The 27,671-nt window shown below is 40.1% G+C and overlaps 1 protein-coding gene across 1 annotated transcript in view; it reads left to right on the forward strand.

Moving 5' to 3' along the window:
* Positions 1-329: 329 nt before the first annotated feature.
* The window catches only part of dntt (DNA nucleotidylexotransferase), a 200,448-nt gene continuing 173,106 nt past the window's right edge, over positions 330-27,671 (forward strand). The window contains exons 1-2 of the mRNA XM_031906788.1: positions 330-558; positions 6,715-6,889. Of these exons, the coding sequence (XP_031762648.1) occupies positions 356-558; positions 6,715-6,889 (378 nt within the window). The 5' untranslated portion in view covers positions 330-355. The remainder of the gene's footprint in view (positions 559-6,714; positions 6,890-27,671) is intronic.

A 27,671-nucleotide genomic window follows, 5' to 3' on the forward strand; every position in this document is an offset into this window, starting at 1 on the left:
AATTGAATAATTCATAGCAGAAAGATGACAGTGTCTTACAAAGCAACAGTATCAAAACAAACTTAGAGGAATATTTGATATGTAAATTTTACCAGAAAAAAAAACGTATTGTTGCAATAAAAGTGCATCTGGCCACATTTCTTAACATCCTTCAGTCCTATGTTTCTGTGAAATCATTTACTTTCTGTTCAAAGCAGTTTGTGTGCATGCAGATGTACAGTAAGTAGGGCTTCACTAACCACCAGTCAGATGAACGTGACATTGATGGGAGGGTGATATCAAAAAGCAGCATTTAGGCAGCGAAGGAAAGTTATCTTTGGCACAGTTAAGATTAGATCTGCACCAGGGCAGCACTATGAATCCCATGAGCCAATCTGCCTTGGTGCCATTAAGAAAAAAGGCAAAAATGGTGCATATTTCCCAGTCGTTCTGCCAACATCACATCAAATTTAAAGAAATTGTCTTGTTTCTCGTGGAGAGGAAAATGGGGTCAAGCAGGAGAGCTTTCCTAATGGACCTAGCACGGAAAAGAGGTTTCCAAACCGAAATTGAATTAAGGTAGGGAATTCACCCATCACATATTCTCAGCATGCTTTTAATATTGTAAGGCTTTTCTAATTATCTTTTCCAGTGACTTCACAGAAAGGAATCGACATGATGCTCTGCCTGTTGCTTTCAGCGCAGGGAACACTTTATTACTGCAGATCTTCCTTCCCTAATTGTCAGTGAAAGCCAAGCTGGAATGTTATAATGTGTAGAGGTTAGAAGCGGTATTATTGTTTATACAATGGGGGTTACTTACCAACAGTAGAAAATATTACACCTTGGCAGAAACCCATTGCGACCAATCAAATATTTACCTTCACTGTCCTACCTTCAGCTGGGTAAGAGAAGATACTTTCTGGTTGGTTGCTATGAGAAGCTACTTACTGGTTGGCAAATTTGCACAGCGTTGATAAATGAGCCCCAGTGACTATATTGTTAAATAGCTACAATTTGTATTTATCCCAGATTACTCATTATGTATGTGGATGTGTCTGGTGTAGGAAGGGGCAACAGTTTTTTTCTATGTTATATGAAGGGGTCCTTGCACATGTGTATGCCTCAGAGCACCAATAGGGGGCTGTAAAAAATATAAAAATAGAAATTACTACTGTTTCTCATATAAACTCTGCTAGCCTGCACCTCCAGGGAAACAATTTTTAGGTGATAGCTGCTTAAAGGGCACCTATCTGGTTGCTAGGATCTAATTTTCCATAGCTACCAGTGATGGTTTGAATGACAGACTGAGATCTATCCTGGTGCCCTTTCTGTCTAGCCGTGAAACCACCACTGATTGCTAGGGTTGACAGTAGTGATGAGCGAATCTGTCCCATTTGCTTCACCAAAAAATTTGTAAAACACGAAAAATGTGCGGAACACAACCTTTTTTGACATGCGCTACTGTTTTGCCATGGGCAATTTGACATGACTGCGCCTATTTTGACGCAACCGCGCCCAATTTGTCATGGCTGTGCCTTTTTTTTGTTGTGTGGCAAATTTTTGTGCCCATTTAGCGACAAAATACGCCAATGGCGAAACGTGGAAATTCACTGCGAATCGATGCCTGCCAAGAAATTTTGCTCATCACTAGTTGACAGCAAGCAGAGGTTTGAATGCCAGACTGAAAGGGCACCTATCCGGTAGTAAGGGTCTAATTTACCCTAGCAAAGAGCGGTGGTTTGAATTATAGACTTAAAGATAAGTAAGGGTGAATGAATAGTAAAAAAAGCAATAAAAAGTATCAATAACAATATAATAGTAGCATTGTAGGGCAACAGTTGTTTTGTTGCCAGGGTCAGAGACCCCTATCAGCCAGATAGCATGTTAATTTGGAAGCTGGCAAGAGACAGAATTTGAAAGTGAATAACTAAAAATCTATAAAAGCCAGTTTAGTAGTATAAAAAAAATTAAAACTAGCAAAAAACTACGAATAGGCAACAAAACTCCATAATAAACTGAATACAGCTTCCTTCTAAATGAAAGGAGCTCTAGATCCAACTGCAGGGGAATGATAACTGGTTTTTGTGACATTCTTAGCTGGCAGCAACATACCCTTCCCATTTGCACAGCAGGGGAGAGCGCAATATATGGATATGATTCACCAATGACTCGCTTGATGTTGGCAATGGGAATGAGTCTAGAAAGACAGAAATCAGCATCATTCATGTCATTGAGTTTTATATCCGAATTTCTTTTCCGTTGCTCGAATTTCTTTTATATAAAGTATGCCAAAGGAAGCCCACTTTTTCCCCCCTCTGGTTTGTTGTGCCAAGAAGCAGCTACAGCTGTACAGGTACCAAGGGAACCGTGCGCTCTGCAAATCTATCCTACCACAATAGTCTGTTTGGCTGTGGCACCATTCCCAGGGTTGCAGCTTGGGCACCAATCAATGTGAATATTTTATATAAACTAGATAAACCACAGGAAGCAGACGTTCCATCTCCAACTGATTCTCTTTGCACAGGAAAAATAATAACGGGCCGGTGCATCAAAGCTGGATAAGGTTGTTAAAGATAAACAGGAAATCTATACCGTCAGCATTGCACACATTGTATATCTTTATAGGGACAGCCTTTTACAGTGGGAGGATCTGCAGTGAACTGATCTGCAGCTGAACATGAGATAAATACAAAGTGTCTATGCTACAGTAATTATTATTTATTTAAAATATACTTTTCTGTTCAGCTGTAAAATTCCATTTTTTGGAACTGGGTGTTATTACCCCCAAATTGTCTCCCCCACCAGAGGTACAAGCTAATATGACACATGCGCATAATGGGCAAGTGGGGAGATTCCTTCATTATGCGTATGTGTGCCAAACAACATGGTCACCCGCATTGGGATCTCCCTCCTGGTGTGGGTAGCCTAGCGCTGGCAGGGGCTATTAAAAAAACAAAAAACAAAATATTATTACCCCTAACCAGAGTATGGACTCTTCTGGTGGGTGAAACAATATGGGGGTAATAGGTGCCCTTTAAATATAGCTTTAACATATATTGGGCTACAAGATAAATAGAAATGAGTCTGAACATGAGAATCAGAAGTAGAAAATATTAGCTATTAACCAAAAGCCCCAGAATTAATCTGCTGTCTGGATGCTGTCCCTGCCAATGACACTTTAAAGGAGAACTAAATCCTAAAAAGGAATTTGGCCATATTATACTGTATATACTGAGCTTAATGTGCCAGCCTAAAGGTTCGGTATGTCTATAACAGTAATGCTCCAGGTCTTCAAAGTTGTACACAGTTGTCACCATCTTGGATTTTTTTTAGAGTGTCAGTGACACTGCACATGCTCAGTGGGCTCTGGGCAGCTCTTGAGATGTTAAGCTTATGGGCTTAACATCTCAAGCTTGAATTTGAATTAATGACTAATCAGCCTTGTATTCTATATATACAGTATATTGTGAGTGGGTCCCTAAGCTCAGGTAAGTGACAGCAGCACAGAGCAAGGAATCAGCAGAAAAGAAGATGGGGGGCTACTGGGGACATCTTTGGGGGTACAGATCTTCCCTGCTAAAGGGCTCTGGTTGCCCCCTTATAATTTTCTGCTATTTATTAACAAGACTTACATAGTAAATTACCCGACAGTGGGAAAAGGACAATGTATTTGTATGTTGGAATGTTGTCTCAGCCCAACAGTTGCCCCCATATGTAATAAAAGGCAAGTTTGCCTAGCAGCAGCATCCCATAGCAACCAATACGATGTTTGCTTTTAAACAGGTGACTAGTAAATGCTGCCTGCTGATTGGTTGCTATTGGATACTGCTCCTGGGCAAACTTGGTGTCTTTTATTACATAACCTAATCCTTTACCATTCAAGAGTAGACTAATGTAAAAATTGTTTTTACCCTTGATGCACTGGCTGTAGAGAGACCCTAAAAGAAACAGTTATTAGTAGGTAAAGCCATTTTTTTTATTAATTTAAGCATGTAAGCCATTCCTAAGCAGCTGGAGAAAAAGTGAAAGACTTATTTGGATAAATCAAATCCCCTAAATATTAATATGTTTCATACCATTTTTATGAACTCATTTAGATGAAAAGCAAAGTGCAGGCTTTCTTCCTGTCAGCGAGTTCAATTTTCCCTGTATAAATGAAATAGAAGAAGCAGATCATTTTTTTTTACAAAAAACACCAATAATAATAAAAATCCATGTTAAACCTTCAGGTAATTTCATGCACAAAATCATCATAAAAATGAAGACTACATATCTTTTCTAATAAAAGCAGACGGCTTATAGATTGAAAGCAATTTCTTCATTTTGTTCCCGTTATTTTAATTATTCATTTTTTGTTCTTTTTTTTGCCTTTCTATATTGAGCAGCTAACTCAGGTATTATATATGTGCAATACAAAGCTGAGATAGTTCGGCCTATAGGCATCAGAAGGCCACGTGATGAGCTTTACAAAGAAGCAATTTATCTGAATAGAAAATCAGATCAATGTTTGAATTCAGATGAACATTAAAAAGGATAACAGAGCACTAATTGTATATATTTATATATACAGTATATATATATGTCTTTACAATATTCTGCAGCCGTTAAAACATTGCTACACCAAAGGGCTCATTTAGAAGTGGGAAGGCAATGTGCAACTGCCATTTATTTGCACTTTGCACACTGCCTTCCTGCCTAAATTAATTACTTTACGGCTGTGTTTGGTTTTGGAACAGAGACCTGCAGTTGCCCCCAGAATTAAGCCCTGTATGCGTTCGGCAGTGATGTATTTATGAGGAGCAGTACAGGGCATGTAGCTGAACTGTTACTCTTTAAGTATGCTCATATGTGTGGGATGTGTTCCTGCTATATATAACACACAAGAGCCATGAATATCCTGTTATACCCTTATAAACGGTGCTTGGTGATGTCATCATTTATAACTGGTGCTTAGTGATGTCTTTTCTATCACATGGCTCACTGAAACTTGTGCATTATAATGAATAACGTACCCCCTGTTATAAAACATAAGGATATTAGAAGTCACCTTGGAGTTCCATGACCTGTATAAAAGAATTATGCTTTAGGCCTTGTGCCTTTTTATGATCATAGAACTCCTTATATTTGTATTCTCATATTTTACAGTAGGGCTGTAAGGGACCCATAGGATTAATATGCCCCTATAGCTTTAAACTCCTTCCTTATTCCTTTTTATTGGGCAAAGACCCATGTATCTATTTTGCTATTAGCATTATTGGCTCCTAGGTAGACCACTCCCTTCACACTCTAACATAGTGTTTAGAAAAGGGGTGGGTCTTCCTCTTTGGCTGCATATGTTGACTCAGGTGGAAGTTCCACTGAGTCTGGGATCAACAAGGTCCCAGTAAAGCCAATCTGCCCCAGAGGTTTTATATCTCTAGCAGGGACCCTGTGAATGAGAATTAGTAAGAGCAGGATAACATCTGTTACAGCACTTTCTAGTAAAGTGGGACAGTCAGTTTTAGATAGAAAGAGCAGTTTTCTGGCTCCAACCAGGAGAGATAGCCGAAGCGTACTCTCCTTTACAGGCTCTGTTGCCTTTAGTGAAGGGACCACAGTACTGACAAGGGTATCAGGCATAGTCTTCTCCTTGATCCAAGTCTGCTGTAGGGGATCCAGACCATTAAAGGAGAACTATACCCCCGGGCGCAAAATGCACCCTTAACTATCATTGCGTAGACCCTCCTTGCCTCTCACTTATTGCATAGTTTTTAAGTCTACACTCTGTCCCTATCGCTAACCGCTAGCTAAAAATGCAGTGTCTTCAGTTAGTAAGAAGATGTTGGCCAGGTACGCTGCTAATCATCAATTATTTTTCTTTTTCTTCTCTTTCTTCTCATGTAGAAATGGGGAATGACCATGGTATAGTTATACAAGGCAAATGGCTGGGTGATCAGGAGGGCCTACTGGGGCCCACTATGAGTTCTCCTTGTGTCTGTGGGGGCCGATCGGACACTGTATTTGATCACTTGTATAAAAGAGGGAATATTTTCAAGATAGAAAGCTTTAAACTGGCAGCCTATATGTCATTACGCAGCTCACAATATTCAGTTACATTTTAAGACTAAGGGGCACATTTACTTACTCACGAACGGGCCGAATGCGTCCGATTGCGTTTTTTTCGTAATGATCGGTATTTGGCGATTTTTCGGAAAATTGTCGTGACTTTTTCATTGCCATTCCGAATGTTGCACAAAATCTGACGATTTTTCGTAGCGTTAAAACATGCGCGAAAAGTCGCGACTTTTTCGTAGCCTTCGCGCCGAGTACGAAAGATTCGGATTCATTCAAGCTTCAGTATGGTGACTTTTCTTGGGCCAGGTTGGAGCTGCATGGTGCCATTGAGTCCTATGGGAGGCTTCCAAAATCATGCTAAGTCTGAAAGTTTCGCCCGCTGCTTACGAGCGCTCAATACGAAAAAGTCGCAACAAGATACGAGCGCATCGTAATGGCTACAAAAAACTCGCGGTTTTCGCGCAAATCGTATTGGTAACGAAAAAGTCGCGACAATTTCCGAAAAGTCGTAAAGGCGCCGAAAAAATCACAAAATATACGAAAAAGTCGCAAAATGTTCGTTTTCCAATCAGAATTTTTCCAATTCGGATTCGTGGGTTAGTAAATGTGCCCCTAAGTATACTGTTAATAAATCTAAAAACATGTTCCCTTTGCCAATAACATATTGTTCTTTTGCAGTGATTCCGTCACTCATATTGTAGCTGAGAACAATTCTGGTCCTGAAGTCTTGAAGTGGCTGCAATCTAAAAACCTGGGCTTCACAGACAAAACTCACATATTGGATATCTCTTGGTTCACGGAATGTATGGAGGCGAAGCACCCTGTTGAAATACAAAACAGACACTTACTTACGGTAGGTTAGGTTTATATTTATTAGTAAATGTAGCACTTTTGTGTATGTAGTAATAAACATTATTCTGGTACCACTTTACTCGTTTAAAAGTTAGATTTCAAGTATGGGATTATCCAGAAAGTTCAGAATTACGGAAAGCCCATCTCACATAAACTCCATTATAAGCAAATAATTCTAATTTTTAAAAACGATTTCCTTTTCTTTGTAATAATAAAACAGTACCTTGTTCTTGATCTTAGCTAAGAAGGCAAAGGCGAGCAATCCTCCTCCTTCTTCCTTCTCCTTTCGAAGCAATCCCAGGCCCGCACATGCGCAGTTGAACGAAAAAGCTGCCTTTTTTTGTTAAAGTTTGGCTTCTCCAAAGGAGGAAGCAGAACGCTCGCTTGCGTACACCCCGCCTTCTTACAGGGACACTAGCCCGAGTTTCTCAACTCACCTCATGGCAGCAGTGCCCCTGCCTATACTGTATATATTTTAATAATGCAGGGGACCTGTTGTCTTTGACTGAGGCTTTAGGTCAGTTAAGTTAATGGATTCCCAGTGAGATCAGCAAGGGTGTTTGGGAATGCTTGAGAAGGCAAATATACTGTTGTTCCCATAAGATCCAACTGGTGACGTGCTTGCAGCTTTCATGTTCTCTTTGGTCTGCTGAAAAATGATCTGTATTGCTCTCACGTGTCCATAATAATGTACAGTAGCCTCCCAGGTCTCTGCATCCTTATCATGGCAATAGCAACAAGGTGATTTAGGATGACACCTGAAATCTGAAGGAAGCTCAATCTTATCTGAGAAATACATTATATCCTGACTCCAACTACATGATCAGATATTGCGACTTGATCAGCATTCCTCAGTGAGGGTAAAATATATCATAACCTGCAATGCTTATCTGCAACTAAGATGCCTTGACTGCCATTTCCAAGGCATAAACAATATCACACAGCATCCCTTGGCTGTGAATTCCATAGGGCTCATTTACACCCACAAGTGCAGTGAGCCAAGTACACTTCCAAACATAATCAGCATTTTATTTCCACACAATGCAGCATTTTTCCCTAGAATTCCAGCATCATTACAGGTTCAAGGGGGCAATTTACCTGATGCAATTACAATGTGCAGTTGTGTCTGATTCTACAAAATTAATGCAACTGCGGACGCATTTATTCACAAATCGGACAAAATTGTGCAGAAGTCCATCTGGCGTTATGTTTGGTCTTTGGCATACAAGTGACATCTATGCCTGATTCTTTAGGTAAACAGTGTGCTCTGCGCATATTGACACTTGGCATGATGGAAACCCTGAAGCTTCCGTCTGGAGGTGGCGGGTTCCCCTGCGTCATTTAGGAAAGCAGCTCTGTATTTGAAATGAAAGGCAGGGAGGACTGAGCAGCACTGAGCACAACTATAAAGAAGTGCAAGGAACACATTTTGACATGGCATTATTATTTGAAAGGAGTTAATTGTTCAGTGCATTGTGGGGGAAAGTGCTGAGCACAACTGCACTTGCAGATGCAAATAACAGCCTCAAATATTTATTGCCTTAAAAGTTAAAAAAATTCATAGTTTGTATGGGAGATTCTGTTCTTTAGGACTCATTTACAACTGCAGCTGCAACTGTTGTGCAAATCAGTTGTACAAAAATGAACACAACTTGTTGCAGACATTGATGTCCTTCATTAACTTCAGCCAAACACCACGGAAAACTATACCCCAAAACAATGTAGGTCTCTATGAAAATATATTGCATAAACAAGCTCATATGTAAAACCCTGCTTCTTCTAAATAAACCATTTTCATATCTTGGTAGCCATACTTTTACCTTGTATCTTATATGTTGGCTCTCTTTGTTCATTGGTTCTTCAGACATAAAAGGCAATAGAACACAATTAAGGGCGTGGGAGTGCTTATACTCAATGTAAATCTGGCCCATATACAGTATATAAATAATAAAGCCTCTACTCTAAATAGTATTTATAACAAAGTAAATGTAAACGAATGACAAATTGAAGCCCCAAACAAATCAAAACCCGTACCAAATAAATATAAAGGTCTGGGTGTGAACACCCCAGACCTAGCGCAGTTGTGAAAAAACTCTAGGGGGCCCCAATGGAAATTTGTAATTAATGCAGAATCAGAAAAAGCTCACCAGAGTCCACAGTTGGTCCGGGTGCTCAGGGCCCCGAACCCGTAGCTGAAGGGAGAAGTTATATCATATACAGTTGAGCTCCAAACATCTCCGGACACGACATGCTGCTAAAACCAGGTCTTTATTGTTCCATCTAAAAACTAGACGCCTGACATGTTTCGTGCGCGAACGCACTTACTCATGCCTATGAGTAAGTGCGTTCGCGCACGAAACATGTCAGGCGTCTAGTTTTTAGATGGAACAATAAAGACCTGGTTTTAGCAGCATGTCGTGTCCGGAGATGTTTGGAGCTCAACTGTATATCATATACAGTATATGCTTTTCTACTTTTCAGTACCTTTGTTGTAGATGGAAAAATCCCACTTGGAGCTACAGAATAAAACAGAGGATAAAACAGCACAGCAGATGGAGCTATAGCTCTCAAGCTCACAGCAATGAGTCTTATTCCTCGGGATTCTGTAGCTGCATTTCACGCTAAACAAAACCGCTGCAGGAAAAGTATTTTAAATACTTTAATGCAAATCATAATTCCCATTAAAAAACCATGGAACTACTGTTTGCTGCATGGCATGCTCGGGGGCAACTTTTGAGAACCCAAGGGAAAAACAGAGCTCACTGTCTGATAGTAGAACACTTAGATTTGTTTTTTTGAATATACTTTGATTAAACAGCTCACTTTTAGGTACGAAATACCAAGGGTGCACGCCATTGTTGCTATTTAATAGATCCATTTCAATTATTTCTAAATAAATGCCTAATTGTTAGACTTAGTGCTTACAGTAATATTGTGCCATGTGGGGCTTTGGAGAGTAGAAAGGATTCAGTATTGTGTTTCAATGCAAATGAACATTGGATCTTCATTTCCCTAGAACAGCAGGTCTAATTAATATGCTAATACGGTCAGTTGTACCACGCAGAGATGACTCCCTCCAACTGGAGGTTTTACTTTATAACTTGGCCCTTGTCTTACGTTCGGCAGTTTATAGATATTCAACTTAACACATTCACAGCAAGAAGAAATAGCAACATTCTTACTTGTTTTAAATTGCATTGGGAAGAATGCTACGATAGCATTACACTTGGAGTTGGGAGCCTAAGTGGTGGGCCTAATTCACATGATTCGATTATTTGGCCCTGTGTCAATAATCAGTTTACACAGGGGCCTGCAGTGGGCAAAACCCTCTGATGTGGCTGTATTAATACAAAAATTGTTGTAACTTGCACTAACCCTTTGTTGGTGAAAAGAATGCTGTGGTGCTTGGTCCTTGGATGAAGAGAAGAAGACTCCTACTAACCGGCCTCCCAGACTCCCACCTCTCTCCCCTGCAATCAATTTTAAACTCTGCTGCCAGGATCCTCCTGCTCTCTCCTAAGAGGGAACCTGCTCAGCCTCATTTAAGCTCACTAGCATGGTTACCTGTCAAGCAAAGGATAGCTTACAAAATCCTTCTGCTGACATTCAAAGCCCTTCACTCCTCTGCTCATCACTACCTTTCTTCACTGGTCTCCCTACATGTTCCTGGTCGTCTCCTCCGCTCCTCTCAGAGCCTCCATCTCTTTACACCATCCACACCCACTGCGCTCTCTCGCCTTAAACCTCTCTATCTCGCTGCTCCTTACCTCTGGAACTCTATCCCTGAATCCCTCCGTAGGGAACACTCACTAACTCTCTTTAAGAAAAAACTCAGCTGTTACCTTCTGGAGCACTAAAACATTATTTTGACCATTCCTGCGCTTAAGGGCAAATGCCCATACCTGGTGCACTCTTACCTTCCAGTTTGTGCCTGTATGTTACCCAACCACTCAGATTGTAAGCTCTACGGGGCAGGGACCTCCTTCCTACTGTGTCTCATACCACATGACTCTTATATATATATATACATATATGTATTTATTGTATTTATTTATTATATCACTTGTCCTCCCTGTGTGTAATTTTGTATTCTGTAATACTGTACAGCGCTGCGTACCCTTGTGGCGCTTTATAAATAAAGTTATACATACATACATACAGTGTCTGGCAGTCATGTCAGGTCCTTGACAGCTTTTGAATCAGATTCTGTGTTGAATCGCAGACAAAACATTGAAGGACATAGGGCTACTGTGTTGGCTTCTCAAGGGTAGTGGGGTTATGGCTCTAATTTACACCTTAACATTACCTTCAACTTGCCTTTTGGCGTCCTACTCTAAAGCATGGCTGTAGTGCGCATGTGGTGTTCTGTGTCAGGGTGCAAGTTGGGTAAGATCTCCATAACCAAAGAATGGTGTCACGCTAAAAATACAGATATTTTAGATGCCTTGAATTTGTTTTATATACAAAGTAAACTGCAGATAACTTTAACATGTGAATTAGTCTGCTAACTATGAGAAAAGGTATACTGTCACCAGAATACAAAGTACTTATTTTTCTGCCTAAAAACCTTGATTTGAGTATTATTGCATAAAGTAGTGAATTTTGGGGGATCAATTTTAAACCAGCAAGCCGTTATGGGATGCCAGTATGCATTTTTTGCACACTGCACATTTGCTACTTAACTACAGCGCTGTATTCATGAGGCAATAGGCATCCCAAATCCCACCCCCTAGCTGTCAGATGCGCAAGTTTGGAAGTGGAATGGGAAAGGGCCCTTGGAGGACAGAGCTTGCCTGCATCTACCAAACTTGATTTTTTATCTGGCATGAGCACATTCCCCTGGGCAGAAGTGAGCTCTAAGGGGTGTGCTCTTGCACTTCTGCCACTGTGTGCGGCTATAGTGATGCAAACAACTAAAATCTGGCCAAGGGTAGAAAAAAAAATTATTATATATAACTTGAGTTGGGTGCACGGAAAGTGATCCAAATATTACAAACAAGACCAGCAACACCAAATTTCTTTGTGGAAAAAAACAATAGTGTTTTTTAAAAAACCATAAAAGCATGACCAACGTTACGTTTTGGTCCTCATACGGGCTAGGGTTGCCACCTGTCCGGTTTTGACCCAGGCACCTCAATTTTCAGAAGGGCTGTCCGGGTCAAAAGCTCCTGGATAGTTTTCCAAATTAGGAACTCACTGAGACTGGCGATTGGCCAATCGCTGTGTCATAGCCCTGCCCAGTGACACTAATGCCCCACCCCTTCCCCGCTCCCATGATGTCACGGCCTCAACTCTTCCCCTCCCCTGTGACATCACCACCTGCCCGGCAAAAAAGGCGGCAGAGTTGGTAACCCTAATTGGGACTTTTCTCAAATATTCAGTATTAAAATATTATGTATATATATGTACATATATATATGAAATTTAAACCTCTCCAATGTGACAGAAAAATTACAGAACACCAGAACTGGAAAAAATGAAATGCTTTAACATTAAACGTAGGTAACTGTCATGGCAGTGTCCCTTTAAGATACAAGATAGCTCATTTGCCTTCTGGAACACAACAGGATTGCTCTGTTCTACATTGCACTCTATTTATTTAATGGCCTGTGTAATAATAATTCCCTATTGTTGCAGCGGGCTGTGTGTTATGGAAATTATATAATTACTAAAGGAATGGCTGCAGATCAAATAAATCTCACTGAAGCATTTCACTGCACAAATAAATGGCTGCAACTATGTGTCACATTACCTTTATGTGTTTGTTTCACTGAATACGTTCAGAGACAAAGATGTCATCTTAAAGAACTTTGTAGGAAAGAAATTAATTGTGAGAAGCCTATTTTATGCTTCAAAAGAATGTAAGCAAGTATGGGGTGCACCTATATATGCGGAGATGCCAACCAGGTCGTATTATAAATTGGGCGTGTCTTAACCATGCACCTATTATGTCCAAGCCACACCTTTTCCCATTCTGCTCTGCCCCTCCCACCAACCATGTTCCCTGCCTTTCAGAGGATTTTGGGTACAATTCAAAGCTATTCAATGGTAGTTGGTAAGAAGGGGGACAGGGGGACTCTTTAAAAAATTGGGGAGTTGACATATCTGCATATGTGTAACAAAGTAGTAAATATAAATCACTGCCTTTGTAAGCAGGTAAAAATTTGGCACGTCAAAAATTCAAAGGCCGCGGCAAAAACGTGGGTTGTGGCAGTAGCCGTATTTTGAGAATTTTGTGCCATTTTGCAGATTTACAACAATAGTTACAACACAGTTATAGAAAGTTAAATTACAAATGGAACTATTGATGCAGTAGTTCCAGATTGACAACAGAGAATATATGCATTTTCGGCAGGAGATCTTCACTAAGGTTTCTGGTTCACTAGGGAACAAAAAGGAACGTGCTTTTCCTTACTTTGTGCATCATTTTTCAGAGTGGAAACCAAATGCTTGGTCTTATTATTCTACTGTAGATGAGAAGCAGCAGATCTCAGATTAAATTAACCGCAACAACTGGTGGGCTCTGCTCTTTAGATATACTGTACAGAACTCATGAGAGATAGGAGGCAAGAGCCAGCAGGGGTAGAATATTACTAAACGCAGTAGATGTACAGTGTAAAGCAGGAAACCGAATGATTGAGGGAAAAGCATAGATGTAGTCAGGTTCACAGACAGTTACCAGCCTGACAAGTAAGGTGTACCCCTTAATACGTCTCTCTCTATATATATGCAGTATAAGAGCAAGGGATGAACAGAAGATGCACAGTATGGGTAGCAGATTTTTCACTGCCTATGATTCTGGTCTGTTGGTAGAGAAATTCCAGCACAGTATGTGATATAAGGGGTCATCAGTGTAGGACTGGCTCACCAGGATACCAGGAAAAACTCCCGGTGGCCTCAGGTGTTAGTGGGCCCTTTTGCTTCTATTTAGCCTATTTCTGTATGGGAACAAGGGATCTTGATAGATGGAACAATTGAGCATATTATGTAGAAAAAAGAGACTAGGATAATAAAGAATTTGAGAGAGGAGAGGAGGAATTAAAGTTTTGAGAGTGTGCTCATTGTCCAGGGTTCGTAAAAAAATTCGTATTTTTTCAAAGTTTTCGTACTGTGCGTTTTTTTGCGACTTTTTCTTTAATTTGCATGACTTTTTCGTACTTTGCGACACTTTGCACAACAATTAGTGCGTCAAAATCGGATTTGTCGCAACAAGTACGAAAGTTTCGGATTCATTCAAGCTTCGGTATCGTGACTTTCCTTGGGCCAGGTTGGAGCTGCAGAGTGCCATTGAGCCCTATGGGAGACTTTCCTTGGGCCAGGTTGGAACTGCAGAGTGCCATTGAGCCCTATGGGAGACTTTCCTTGGGCCGGGTTGGAGCTGCAGAGTGCCATTGAGCCCTATGGGAGACTTTCCTTGGGCCGGGTTGGAGCTGCAGAGTGCCATTGAGCCCTATGGGAGAATTTCCTTGGGCCAGGTTGGAGCTGCAGAGTGCCATTGAGCCCTATGGAAGACTTTCCTTGGGCCGGGTTGGAGCTGCAGAGTGCCATTGAGCCCTATGGGAGACTTTCCTTGGGCCAGGTTGGAGCTGCAGAGTGCCAATGAGCCCTATGGGAGACTTTCCTTGGGCCAGGTTGGAGCTGCAGAGTGCCATTGAGCCCTATGGGAGACTTTCCTTGGGCCGGGTTGGAGCTGCAGAGTGCCATTGAGCCCTATGGGAGACTTTCCTTGGGCCGGGTTGGAGCTGCAGAGTGCCATTTAGCCCTATGGGAGACTTCCAAAATCATGCACTGAAGGTTCAAAGTCAGAAAGGTTTTACCGCCGTTTACGATCATTTGGATACGAACATTTTGTGACTTTCGGATCGCTAATACGATATTATCATGACTATTATGATTTTTTCGTAAGCATTTTCGTGACATTTCCGATCATCAGAAATTATCATATCTAATCCGAATTTTACCCATTTCGGGATTCGAACTCGTACTTTGATGAATCAGCCCCTTTGTGTCCAGTTCCGCACTTTTCTGAATTGCTGCAGATCTCTGGGCTCCAAAATGGAATCCAGGCGCCAGTGTGTGCCCCATAAATACAGCACTGCCTGCATTTGGCATTATTGTATTCTTAATCCGTGGATGAGGGGGAGGCAGGTGCCGGCACCCGGAACCATTGCGTAGGCCTGGGTGCAGGTACACTGAGTGGAATTTGGCACAAAACTTCTCACGTATGCAGTTTCATAATGAGTTACACTCAGTGAGCGTCGGGGCACTTTCTCAGCCTCCATTTATACAAAGGCATTGGACTAACTTATCTGTCAGACACACAAGTTAGGTTGGATGTGCTGGTGAGTACAAGCCGTACTGTTCTTGCTGCCTGCCCTGTGGTGCTGAATATGTAATGATGACTTTCCAAGTCGATTCTTGGTGCAGAGCACATCCAGACCCGGGATACAAGAGTTTTTATATGAGCACTTAAGGGGTGCCTGGGGTCACTGTAAATAACCCCTATAACCCCTATAAGACATACTTGTTGTTCACCTTTACATTAACTTTTGGTATGATGCAGAGTATGCTATTCTAAGACAATTTGTTCTTAATTTTTTATTATTTGCGGGTTTTCTAATTATTTAGCTTTTTGTTCAGCAGCTCTACAGTTTGAAATTTAGGGGTTATCTGGTTGTTATGGGCCAATTTAACCTAGCAACCAATCATTGGTTTAAATGAGAGACAGGGATATGAATAGAAGAGAACCTAAATTTAAAGATAAGTAATTAAATGTAACGATAATGATAAAATTGTAGCCTTACAGAGCAATAGAATTTTGGCTGCTGGGGTCAGTGACCCCCGTTTGAAAGCTGAAAGGAATCAGAAGAAGAAGGAAAATAATTCAAAATCTATAAAAAATAAATAATAAAAACCAATTGAAATGTTGCTAATAATAGGTAATTGTATAACATGCTAAAAGTTAACCCAAGGATGAACCACCCCTTAAAAACAACTGACATATTCCAGCCATTGGTATAACATTCCATGTAAAATCATCTGTTTTTAAAAAGTTGTGTAATTATTTGATGCAACGGTATAACCCATTGTACAATTCTGGTGTAAATTGATGTTGGCTTGAAGTAAACCTGTGTAAAAACCAATGCATGTCCTTTTTCCCAACCACTTGAATTTGTTAAATGGGTTATGCCAGTTCTAGAGTGGTGTAAAACATCTGTGTAATTTTAGCTGTAAAAGTCAATACAGGTCCATATAAATACAGTGTGTAGCTCTTTGTAATAAATGAAATTATGGTGCAAATGAACGTGTAAGGACTGCAATGGAGCTTCATAAATATGCAATATATTTTACAGCACCGGCTACACCATTTTTTGTGTAAAACACATTACTTAGATTTATGAATAGGCCCCTTAAGCAATAATAAAATTAAACCTTGTCAAATAACAAAGATGTAGCCACTCTTTACCCGCGTATCCATTCACCAGCATTCTACCTGCATATTAATATTTCATTTTAGGCTAATAAGTTCAGCATAGAATGTATTTTTTTCCCTGTTGAGCTTATTGTGTATGGAAAGCTCAATTAAATCAGTACAATGTAATATGCAACCCATTTCAGAATGACCGAATGACCTCTTTTTTTTATTGCAGAGTTGGTTCATAAGTGATGGCTGTTGGTGTTTTAACAGGCTATAAATTATACTGCAATGTTAATAAATCTTACTGTTCAGAATGTGCCATCACTTGCAGAATTACTTCGCTGCAGTTTGCCTCTACGTATGATAGATGTGGCTCTCCTTGTAATTAACAGAAATTATGCCCCTGTGGTTCCCAAACTTTGTTTTTAATTATTCCCCTTGATAAGTTCTCATGGGGCACCAGTACTCACCTACACATTATCGGGGGTGGACGGCTCTACCATTTGCCCAGCAACCTAGAAGGGACAAAGCTTAGTTATGTAACATATCTGGCCTCATCTCACAACTTGTTTTCGTGCCATATTTTGAAAATTTGTATCCACTATACCCTATGCCTCTTTGGCTATGCTCTTACCCTCATGTTATTAATATTGTTTATAATAACTCGCTGGACAAATGTCAGCATACTACAGCTTTTTAAGGGTTAAAGCAGGGATCCTCTAACTATGGCCTGGGGGGCGAATCCTGCCCCCCAAGGTAATTTACCAGTGGGGAGCAGGAGGAGGGAGCAGGGAGCGGGAGGATGCAGTGGGGAGCAGGGAGCGGGAGGATGCAGTGGGGAGCAGGGAGGACACAGGAGCGGGCCACAGCAGGGAGCTGGGGGCCTAGTTTGAGAACTATAGTCTGGCCCCCCAACACTCTGAGGGACCATGACGTGGCCCCCTCTTTAAAATGTTTGAGGACCCCTGGGTTAAAGCAAACTGGGAGTTGTAGTACATCAGCATTATTTTTGTATTCTTTAAGCCACACTGTTCAACAAGACTGTACGCCAAGCTCTCCAGGACCAGTGTATTTTATTCTCACGGATAAGGGTAAGCACCCATGTAGTGGTTGAGTCACCCGCAATAGAACTCTGCTATCACAGATGGCAAACCGTTTTGAAAAAAGGCTCTCTACTGGCAACAATATGAGTCACTGGTGGAAAGCCCCTTGCATTTCTCCTGCAGCAACTGTGCATGACTTTGGATGCGATGCAAAGGGATTTTCACCAGCGACAACTATTGTTGCTGGTGGAAAGCCTTTTTCTGACCAGTTTATCGTCCATGATAACAGAGACCTATTGCAGGCGACTCAACCACTCCGTGGGTTCTCACCCATAAGCTGGAAGGTTTAAAATGGTTTTTCTACCAATAAACGCCTAAATAGCACCATTTTACCCTGTTGGCGTTTGATTACAACAATTTCCCAGTGTTAGATAATACAAGGTGATGGACACAGCATTAGTAAGCATTATTCTCATTGGAGGATACTCTTTGGTTTGTAATTAATTTGGGACTTTTGAGAGCGAGGCGGATGCAGTGAGAAAGTCTTATGGAGGATTTATTTCCCATTTAAAAAGTGGCATATAAGTTTGGGTCAAATGCAGAGTAATATAGAAAATATAGTTGTATTATACAAGGGGCCGTGGATTTTTAAACCCGGGGGTTTGCATGAGAAACGGTGGTCATCCAGGTGTCCTTGAGTTACAACTCAACAGCTAAAAGTTGTCAAAAAGGTGCTGGCAGTTGTAGATGTTTAGCAATACCTGTAAATTTGCCAGTTGTCAATTACTAGCCAAATTTATATGATGTATGGGATATTATATGGCTGCCGCAACAGTGAGCAGGATCATCAGGACAGTAAAACTGGATCTTACATTATTTGTGTCCCCATTACTTCCAGTCTGTGTCTTTGTCAGCCCAATGTACTACTAGAACAATGATAATTCTTTATGGCCTATCAGAAACAGAGCATGGTCTGGGCTATTAACATCAGGGAGAATGGCAGTCAGATGTCAGGGGCACCTTTAGTGGGCTATAATATGTGGGCTATAGAGAAAGGGTAAAAACCCTACATTCTACCTTCCATTCTCAGAAGAATCTAGAGTTGAGTGATGTGCCATCAATCTAATTACTTGAAAACCCCACGAGACATGGGATAAAGGGGATTGGAGAGCTGCCCATTTGAACAACTGCTTTTCAGAGGTGGCCTAGTGTTCCCTTTGGACCCTAATCACTTAATAATTCAAATGTAAAGAATATTATACTCTTACACCACCCACATCTGGAAGGAATAGACTCCAATTTGATCCCAAATCAAAGGGATTTCTTTTTCTTAAGTTCAAAATCAAATATTTCAAAGAAGCCATGGGTAAATTAAAATGACACTGCTTCCTTCTGATGGTGCTGCATGGCTTCAGCTCTGGCTCCACTGGGGTTTTGTCAGCTAAGACCCACTGCTGAAACAGAACTCCATGGATTATCTTCATGAGCTCAGGTACAGAGAGATTGATTTGCATTGGGTAAGCTTATAAACTAGAGAAATCATATCAATTCAGCTGTTTTATGAACCTTGTAAAGATCCCCCTAAGTATGGTTTTAAAATCTATTTTTAAGTCTGTGTTGGAAAGATATGCTGAAAATCCAGCAAAGACCTCAAGTAGTTTTCAGATAGTTTGTTATTGCCACTTTTAATTTAAATTGCCAATATTACAAGAAAAAATATCTCACCGTGCAAAATTCTAATCTCCTACATATATTGCTTTGCAAAATAGGTTTGTTTTTTTCCCCATCCTTTGAAGTAAATCTAAAAATAATACTTCTCAGTCTAAATGTGGAAGATTTCCAACAAGCGTTTAGAGCAGCTATTTAAGGTGATCTGTCACAATCCTAAAAGGGATTTTATAGAGCTGTTCCTCGATTCTAGTTGAGCATGAGAGCAATAAGCTGCTTTCCTTAAGAGGTTTAGTTGTCCTATTCCCTTAAAAGTCATGAATAACCAGAGTTTTGCCTTTGGGATATGAAAATGCTTCCTGTCTTAAAACGCATTTTATATTTTTATTATGGCCGACATAAAAAGACGCGGTGAGTTATACAGTTGGTTACTTCGAATAGGAAAGCAGAGTGTGTGTTTTAGTTATTTATTTGTCTCAGTTCAAGCAATGTCAGGCAAAAATAAAATCTATCAGTATGTTATGCAGAGCTAGGGAAGCACATGGAAATGATGCTAATCCTTTGGTGTTCTCGCCTCCGCCACCCCTCTCCACTCATTTCCATATACTTTTATGCTTTTACAGTTAAATATCCATTGAAGTGAATTATAGTGTTTAAGAGGGCAACACCAAAGCATTACAAACCCCAGCCCCCCCCCAAGCTCTCACTGTGTTATTACTGTGGTATTTATGTCTTTTGTTGGCTTTGATGTAACAATCCTGTTAAGGCTCAGCTGGGGATTTACATGCAATGTCCATACATATAACTGAACCAATGTAACTCGCTCTTCTCCCAGTTGATGTTAAAATGTAATTGCTACAGCCATACACATTCCACACCCTAGTATTTCTGCGGGAGTAGGGTTATATTAATGTTCTTACTAAAAATTACTTGCTGTCTCAGCTCAGCAATATATAGGGTAGAGTGGAACAATATGACCAATGTAATTCCTCTATGGTAGGGTCATCTTTTGACCATAGAAAGTCAGAAAACAGTATTGAGCAGTAAAATATATTTACGTACTGTGCAGTAACTTGGCAATAGCCACAGAGATCCATAACTAGGTGAAATGCCTAAGCAGCAATGTTGTTACTCCCAACTGTACAATAATGCATAGTTTTGCTTTTCTACAGGACTACTCACAGGATCTAGAACAATTTAAAAAAAACACTTACATTGTCAAGTTTCATAAAAAACAACAGTCATTTGTAGTGGCAGCAGTCTTTTATATTAGCCCACTAGCCTTTGATTTTCATGACAAGTATTATGCTAACTGTATAAAAGCAGTCAATCTGAAGCCTTACACTTTTATATTAGGCAAGGTAAAGGTAGATATGTCATGTGCCAGTACTATAGATCTTAGACTAGTGACAAGTTGTCAAAAAGTTGTTTAATTTATCGCACACAGAATAGAAAATCTCCAAATTGTTTAGAAAGACATGTTTTATTATTATTATTATTATTATTATTAACATTTATTTATAAAGCGCCAACATATACCGCAGTGCTGTACAATAAGTGGGTTTCATACATTGAACATACAGAGTAACATATAAAGCAATCAATAACCGATACAAGAGGTGAAGAGAGCATTTTATGCACAGACTGTGGATAATTTTTTTGGGGGGAAAGGGCGCAACCCCAGGTTCCTCAGGTACAGCTAGTGACCAATAGATCATACCAGCCTGTGAATTTAAAACATTAGAGCACATCTACGATCGTAGAGATTTAGCTTTCAGCTATAGCTGTGAATTCCATATACAGTGTATCGGTATCATGTATTGCTGGTCACTGTAAGTATGGGTGGGAGAAGGAATAGCCCCTTCCAGGTATAAACATGCCCTGTGGGTGATTCCTATAGGTACTGAGATGCCAGGTGATATCTTAGGGAAGGCATGTATGCTTTAGAATCCTATCATGGAGAAGAGTGGCTAATGCTGGGGACACAGGGAAGGCTCCATCGAAGTACAAGCTTGATGTAGTAGACCCTAGTGGACATCAGGAAAGAAGGACTTTAGTCCATAAGTAACTAAGCCTACATTGCATTTTAGCATCTGTTCAATGCATATTTCAGTCATCATGGCTAATTTATTAAACCACAGAAAAGGTGCAAAGCACAAACAACAAGATTGTTGCAGTTTGTACCTTTCCCAATTGAGCTTGTATCATGATTCACAAATCTTTGTGAACAGTTAGGTAGTTCAGCAAGGGCCTTCCTCAGTGGAAAATTCCTGTATAAATGGACGTTGATGGGATACTTAGAACACACAAATAATGTGTGGAGTGACGTTATAAATATGTGTTTTATATCAGGATATGAGTGAGAGATGAGAATCCCCTTATGAGATAAAAAGATCCTGAAGCTAACAAACGCATAGTGAAGCTACGCAATACAGTATATTTGGCCACCATGGTGGGTGTTTTTATGAAGGATCTAGTATTAATTAATTTGCAGTGTACTCATCCGATTGCATTTACCATAGCCAATCATTCTGATAGTACGTGAGAGACATTTCATTTATATTTAAGTTCCTTCTTGAGTGCTGTGTACATCAGGAAAAATCATAACGAGCACGAGACTTCCATGTTCAAACGATGTTCTTTCAATTCTTTTACATTTTCATATCTGACTCTGTCAAATCAATTTTCTGCGACGTTGCAAACGGAATACAGTTTTAATGATGTTTTCCAACGTGGCATTTAGTAGTCTTAGTTCTTTATAGAAAGAGTCAGCACGGTACATAATCACAAATGTGTGTGTGATTGCTTTGTGTTTGAAGCATAATAGCGGTAGGAAATAAAGAAGCAGATATCTCGCCATGTGTATCTGTGTTTTAACATTTATTTATTTTTGCTCTGGACTGGCGTGGCTCTCTCCTATTGGTTAATTCACTGTAGACAAATTATTCACACTGCCAAGAATGTCTGTTTGGCATTTTGAAAAGATAATTATTTCTCAAGTGCATGTTATATTGGTTTGAGAGTCCTGCTCGGATTTGTGTGGTTGTGCTTATGGCTGCAGACTCTATTATGGTGGGGGCAGGAAAACTATACCCCCGAATATGTATTGCATAACATAACTGATATGTAAAACCCTCCTTCAAATAAATACACCATTTTTATAAAAATATAATTTTTAGTAGTATGTGCCTTTGGGTAATGCTAAATAGCCATTTTAAGACTGAATTGCCGCCCCCTGGGATCATAAGATTCACGGTGCACACAAACAAGCCAAGGCACACATACATGTTAGACCATATGAGCCAATTAATGGACAGAGTTCTGCTTTTTACTCCTGCACTACTTCCTGTTACAGTTAGAGCTGCATTATTTGCTGTCAGCTGATCTCTGAGGGAGCACACAGCCCATCACTGAATGGCGGCTCAAGGGAAAAGATGTAAAAGGGCAATATTTACTGATATATATTCCAGTTTGGTAAAATTCTTTAATAGGCCACTTAATATGATATAAACCAGGGATGACCAGACTTTATTCGGTCGCGATCGACCGAGGAATGCAGAAGTGCAGCATGAATGCGTACGTACGTGACGCTCTGTACATACGCATTCACACAGCACTTCCGCATCACGGTCCACCAGGAATCCATGGGGGATCAACTGGTGGACTGTGATCGCCACCCCTGATATAAACAATCTGTATTCTTTCTGGAGGTATAGTTTTCTTTAAATATATAGAAGTCACTTCATAGTCCCTGACTTAATAAATCATTATAAAATCATTATAAAATCCCACAGAATTGATCTTTGAAATTTATGCTGAAAACTTCACTGCTCCCAACATTTTTAGTTTAAAAATCATGGCATTTTTAGCCTCATCCTCATCAATTCAGATAGTGTCCATTTCTATCCAAATAGGTCACTCCCCACCAACACAGGAATGGTTTCCCACCAACACAGGGACAGTGGTCACATACATTAATCATTTTTATTATGGTGCTTGTCCAACCATGCTCCTGCTCTTCCATATGGGTGCAAAAAGCATTCATCCTGACCTTCTAATGACTGCTGAACAAGTGCACCTATTGACGCTGGGGAACTCTGGTGCTGGTTCCACCCTGAATCTAGTGGAAGCTCCAGGGTTCCCACAGCTGGGAATAGGCACACTATATCAGATGCAAATAATGTGGGCTGCTTGCTTATCCTTTTATCTTTTTAACATTATGATAGATGGTCAGGAAGCCAGGAGTTGTCCTGAAATAAACTATTTTTCCAAGAAAGCTATATACTTGTTTCTTAGATGGACCCTCACTGATATAACAAAAGAAAGGGCTTCTTTCAGATCATTCTGGGTGCCCCTAGATCATAAAAACAGAATTAACAATTGCCCCTGGTTTCTGCACTCCATTCCAGAGCAGAGACCTACATTTGCCCCATGAATACAATGCATTTAGGCTTTTGCGCCTTTCGTTGTTCTTGCACTTCTATGTGGTCCAGAGCCTCAGGGTGTCTTTAATATTGAGGTGTTGACTCATTCTGCAGATGTATCCCTGTCTGTGTGCCTATATTGTGCATCCTCTCCATTAGCTACACAATTCCCTATTATCTATAGTGTGGGTATACTGACAAAACCTAAACAATAGAGGTCAATGAGATGCAGAAGCACTATTGTTAATACTGAAAAAACAAGATGTTAATGTAACACATATTCCTTCATATAAAAGCAGCATGTACTTAACTATAATAATATCCATTTAAATATCACTTTGCATTTCCATATATATAAACAACACTGGTCTATTATATAGTTGTTAAAGCAAGTTGCAAGTATTTTGCATTTCCTTAATTGCAATAATAGTAGGAAATAGAATTGTATGTATGTGACCAGCATGACTACACCCCATGATATATACATTAGCTTACATATTCTAAAAGCATCAAATAGAATGATTCAGAGAGCCTTTTTATTTATTCAGTCACAACCTGTTTCTGGTCTTAACTCTTTTAACAGGTACATTTTTACCATACAGTTCTGTAAAAAGTTTAATTTGAAAAGAAACACCTACCTACCCCCTCTTTTTGTTATGAAAAAGAATAAAAGATGAGGGAACATGTTATTAATAGCTTATTCTATGCACAAATCATTCCTTTCTCCATTATTATACATTACGATTATGTGAGAGTTGCAGGTTGCTTGCCACAAACTAGTTTAAATGGTCCCCCATTGGAAAATGCCCCCAAAAAATACTTCACCACCCTCAAGTGTGCCCATTTTCCTCTGTATTCTGCCAGTGGGCCCTTGTTTTGGTATCACCATAAACATGTGGAGACTGCTTTGATCATGATCGTGCATTACCTTGGCTTGTTAATGTTGCCCAATAGTGACAAACAACATGTTTATAGGTGGATGTGGCATCAACAGATTAAGTACAAACGAACATAAAGCAACGGCACTCAAGGGCTTCATACGGGGCTCTGCCCTTAAAATTCTTTATTGCACAACTGATTACGTTACATGAATATTGCAGCCAGTAGAGGCAGAGCTGGGAAAATAACTTCCATACTTCCAAGCTGATGTACAGTATGAGATTGCTTGGGAATATCAGGGAGTTGCCACCAGAGCTTTTTTGTTGTGCAGATATTTGCAGACCACAATTGTATGAAAAAGGATGGAAAACCCAGGGGCAAATTCTTTTTAACAGGACTTGGATACAGCCGAATCCAAGTGCCTGGGTGAACCGGATCCGAACCATTTTGGTCGAAAGTACACACTTACTTTTGGTCACACAAACAAGGAGATCAAATTTTTTTGCAGTGTGTGGTTCTTTTAAACGCCTCTTTACCATAATTTGGATATGAAAATTAGAGTTTGAATTTATTTTGGGATTTGGGATTCGCCAAATCCCAAACTAGTGAATTAGTGCATTGGGAATTAGTGCTGTCCCTTCAGTTTAGGCCAGTATTGCCTAAGGGAGAGCTACCTCCAGCTATCAATCCTTTGGTAGAGCACAAAGCTACTCATTCTTGCTTGCTTATGTTTCTAGAACGTTCCTAGAACATACTTCATGAGGTCCCTGCTCTACAACTTTCACCAGAACGCTTGTCCTTCTAGGGCAGAACTCTTTACTGGGCCTTGGCAACAACAGGCTCCCCAGGCACATCAACCTGGAGAGAGGATTAAAGGCCAAAAAGAGGAAAAACCACCCATTCCAATCACTATAGTAAAGTGTAACAGGGAGTGGTCACTATCTCTATGGGCCAATAACATAGGTATGTAAATAAGGTCACAGATACATATGCATGCTTTTGACTAGCAACTAGGGACATGGCACTTGTAAGGGATTTAAAGCTACAGAGACTAGTAATGAGCTAGATTTTTCGCCAGGCATGGATTCACGGGGAATTTTTGTGTTTCGCCACAAGTGGATTTTTTCGCCGTATCGTGATCTTTTCGCAGTTTCGCCAATTTTACAGCAAAATGGGACTAACACTAATAGAGATTGTTAAACATATTGGTCCTTACACTAATGTCATTTTTCAATTCAAATGAGGTGTCATATATTGTATATCATTGCCTATATAACTTTACCTTGTAAGTGCCGCTGGGGCAAGGACTGATGTATAATAGAGATGTAGCGAACTGTTCGCCGGCGAACTAATTCGCGCAAACATCGGGTGTTCGCAAGTTCGCAAAATTTTCGTGTATGTTCGCAATTTGGGTTCGCGTGGCGTTTTTCCGCTGCGTTTTTTCTCTGCCTAAAAACACTGCACAAGCCACACATGGCGTTTTTCAGCAAATCCCGTTTCCATGGTGCTAATAGTGCGAAATAGCAAAAAACGCCGCGTATTTCCGCTAGGTCTGCCAGCTGCCTTTGCGTATACATAGGAATAGCTTGCGTTTTTACGCAACGCTGTGTCAACAAAGTATTTTTCAGAGAAATTTTTGCCCTTGATCCCCCTCCTGCATGCCACTGTCCAGGTCGTGGCACCCTTTAAACAACTTTAAAATCAGTTTTCTGGCCAGAAATGGCTTTTCTAGGTTTTAAAGTTCGCCTTCCCATTGAAGTCTATGGGGTTCGCAAAGTTCGCAAACTTTCGCGCTTTTTGGTGTAAGTTCGCGACCGGGTTCGCAAACTTTTTTTTGTGGTTCGCTACATCCCTAATGTATAATCTCTGCAGAAATGTGTCAGCCCTCTATAAATGCCTAAACCACTATGGGGCAGATTTATTATTAGTCAAAGTTGAAGTTTGGAAATATTGAAGTAAGAATCTGCATTTTAGTCCACAAGTTAGTTTTAAAAAAGGAGCTTACCAGGTTTTAGGTAGCAAGTTTGTATTATAAAAAACTTGATCATGTAATAAAAAAACTGTTATCAGTGCAAGGAAATGCCAGCTAGATTAGGAACCCACATTTGCTTACATCAGTAGGCCTGATCCCGTGCTACCACTAATAATAAGTCTGTCCCCTATGTTCACTTTAATATTTATAAAACTGCTAACTTGTCTCTAATTCAGCTCCCAACAGTGGCAATAAACACAACACAAACTGATGAGAAGGAAACCTAGGTTCCAAGGTATTAATAAAAGGACAAGTAATGACTATAGAGTCACCATCTGCAGCCTACAAAAAGGCCATTGATATCAGTTGTATGTGTTCTTTAATCATACCATCCCTTTGCCCTTGATAAATAACCCCGAAGACGTTGACTATTTATTTTATTTTAATTAGTACTCTCTTTGGATAAAGGTCAGCTTTTATTTACAGCAACATAACTGCCTTTTTTTCTCTCGTGCTGCACAACTGTTATCTTAGAAGGTTACAATGGTTATAATTTTAATCCGTTTTCCCAAGGTGGGCGCAGTTTTGCATAGCACTGTTTGATCCTTGCTCAATTATCATTGCCGCGCTTCTACCGAAACAGTGTGTAGCCATGAATATTTCTAATACAGTTTATTACTCATGTTTGAAGTGCTCCTTATGGAGCTCTGGGCTTTTTTTTCCCCCATCCTTTTATTAGCAAAAGGTTTTACCTTCATGATTCTGAACATAATTAAAGTGCTTTTAGCTATCTGTACGCAGGGGGACATAAAATATATTTTTACACAACCTTTTCAAAGTTTTTAGGTGCGTGTTTTTATTGGTCGGAAAGGAAGAGTAATGGAAGTTGGTATGATTTCTGTATTCCTAAAGTTGTTGATCATCATAAATAAATCCCGTATTCCCTGCCCTTGGGATATGAGCAGCTTCAGTCTAGTTGTGCAATCTTTAAAACCCTTTGACCTTCCTTCCCCGTGGCTTTTTTTTTTTTCATTTTAATGCATATTTTACAGTTCCAGATTTTTCCGGTTGAAAAATGAAGCATTTGCTTAGGGCGCATTAAGGTTTCCGCATATCATTTCTGTAATATTTAAATGTTAGCACATTTTTAGAAAATGATGCCAAAATGTCTCAAAAGCTTTAAGCCGTTTTATGGAAGCAGTATTTAAATGTTAGCACTTTTTATGCAGTATCTTGTTCCCTGCAGTAATCTGCTCCTATGGAACCACCTCTAATCTTCTAGTGTTCTGATTCTGGTCAAAAGCGCATTTCACTTTCGTCAAAACACCATTAACTGCTGCTACCTTCTAGGGTTGCCACCTTTTCAAACTAACTATACC

This window comes from Xenopus tropicalis, chromosome 7, assembly GCF_000004195.4.
Source record: "Xenopus tropicalis strain Nigerian chromosome 7, UCB_Xtro_10.0, whole genome shotgun sequence".
In the NCBI taxonomy this organism is placed as follows: domain Eukaryota; kingdom Metazoa; phylum Chordata; class Amphibia; order Anura; family Pipidae; genus Xenopus; species Xenopus tropicalis.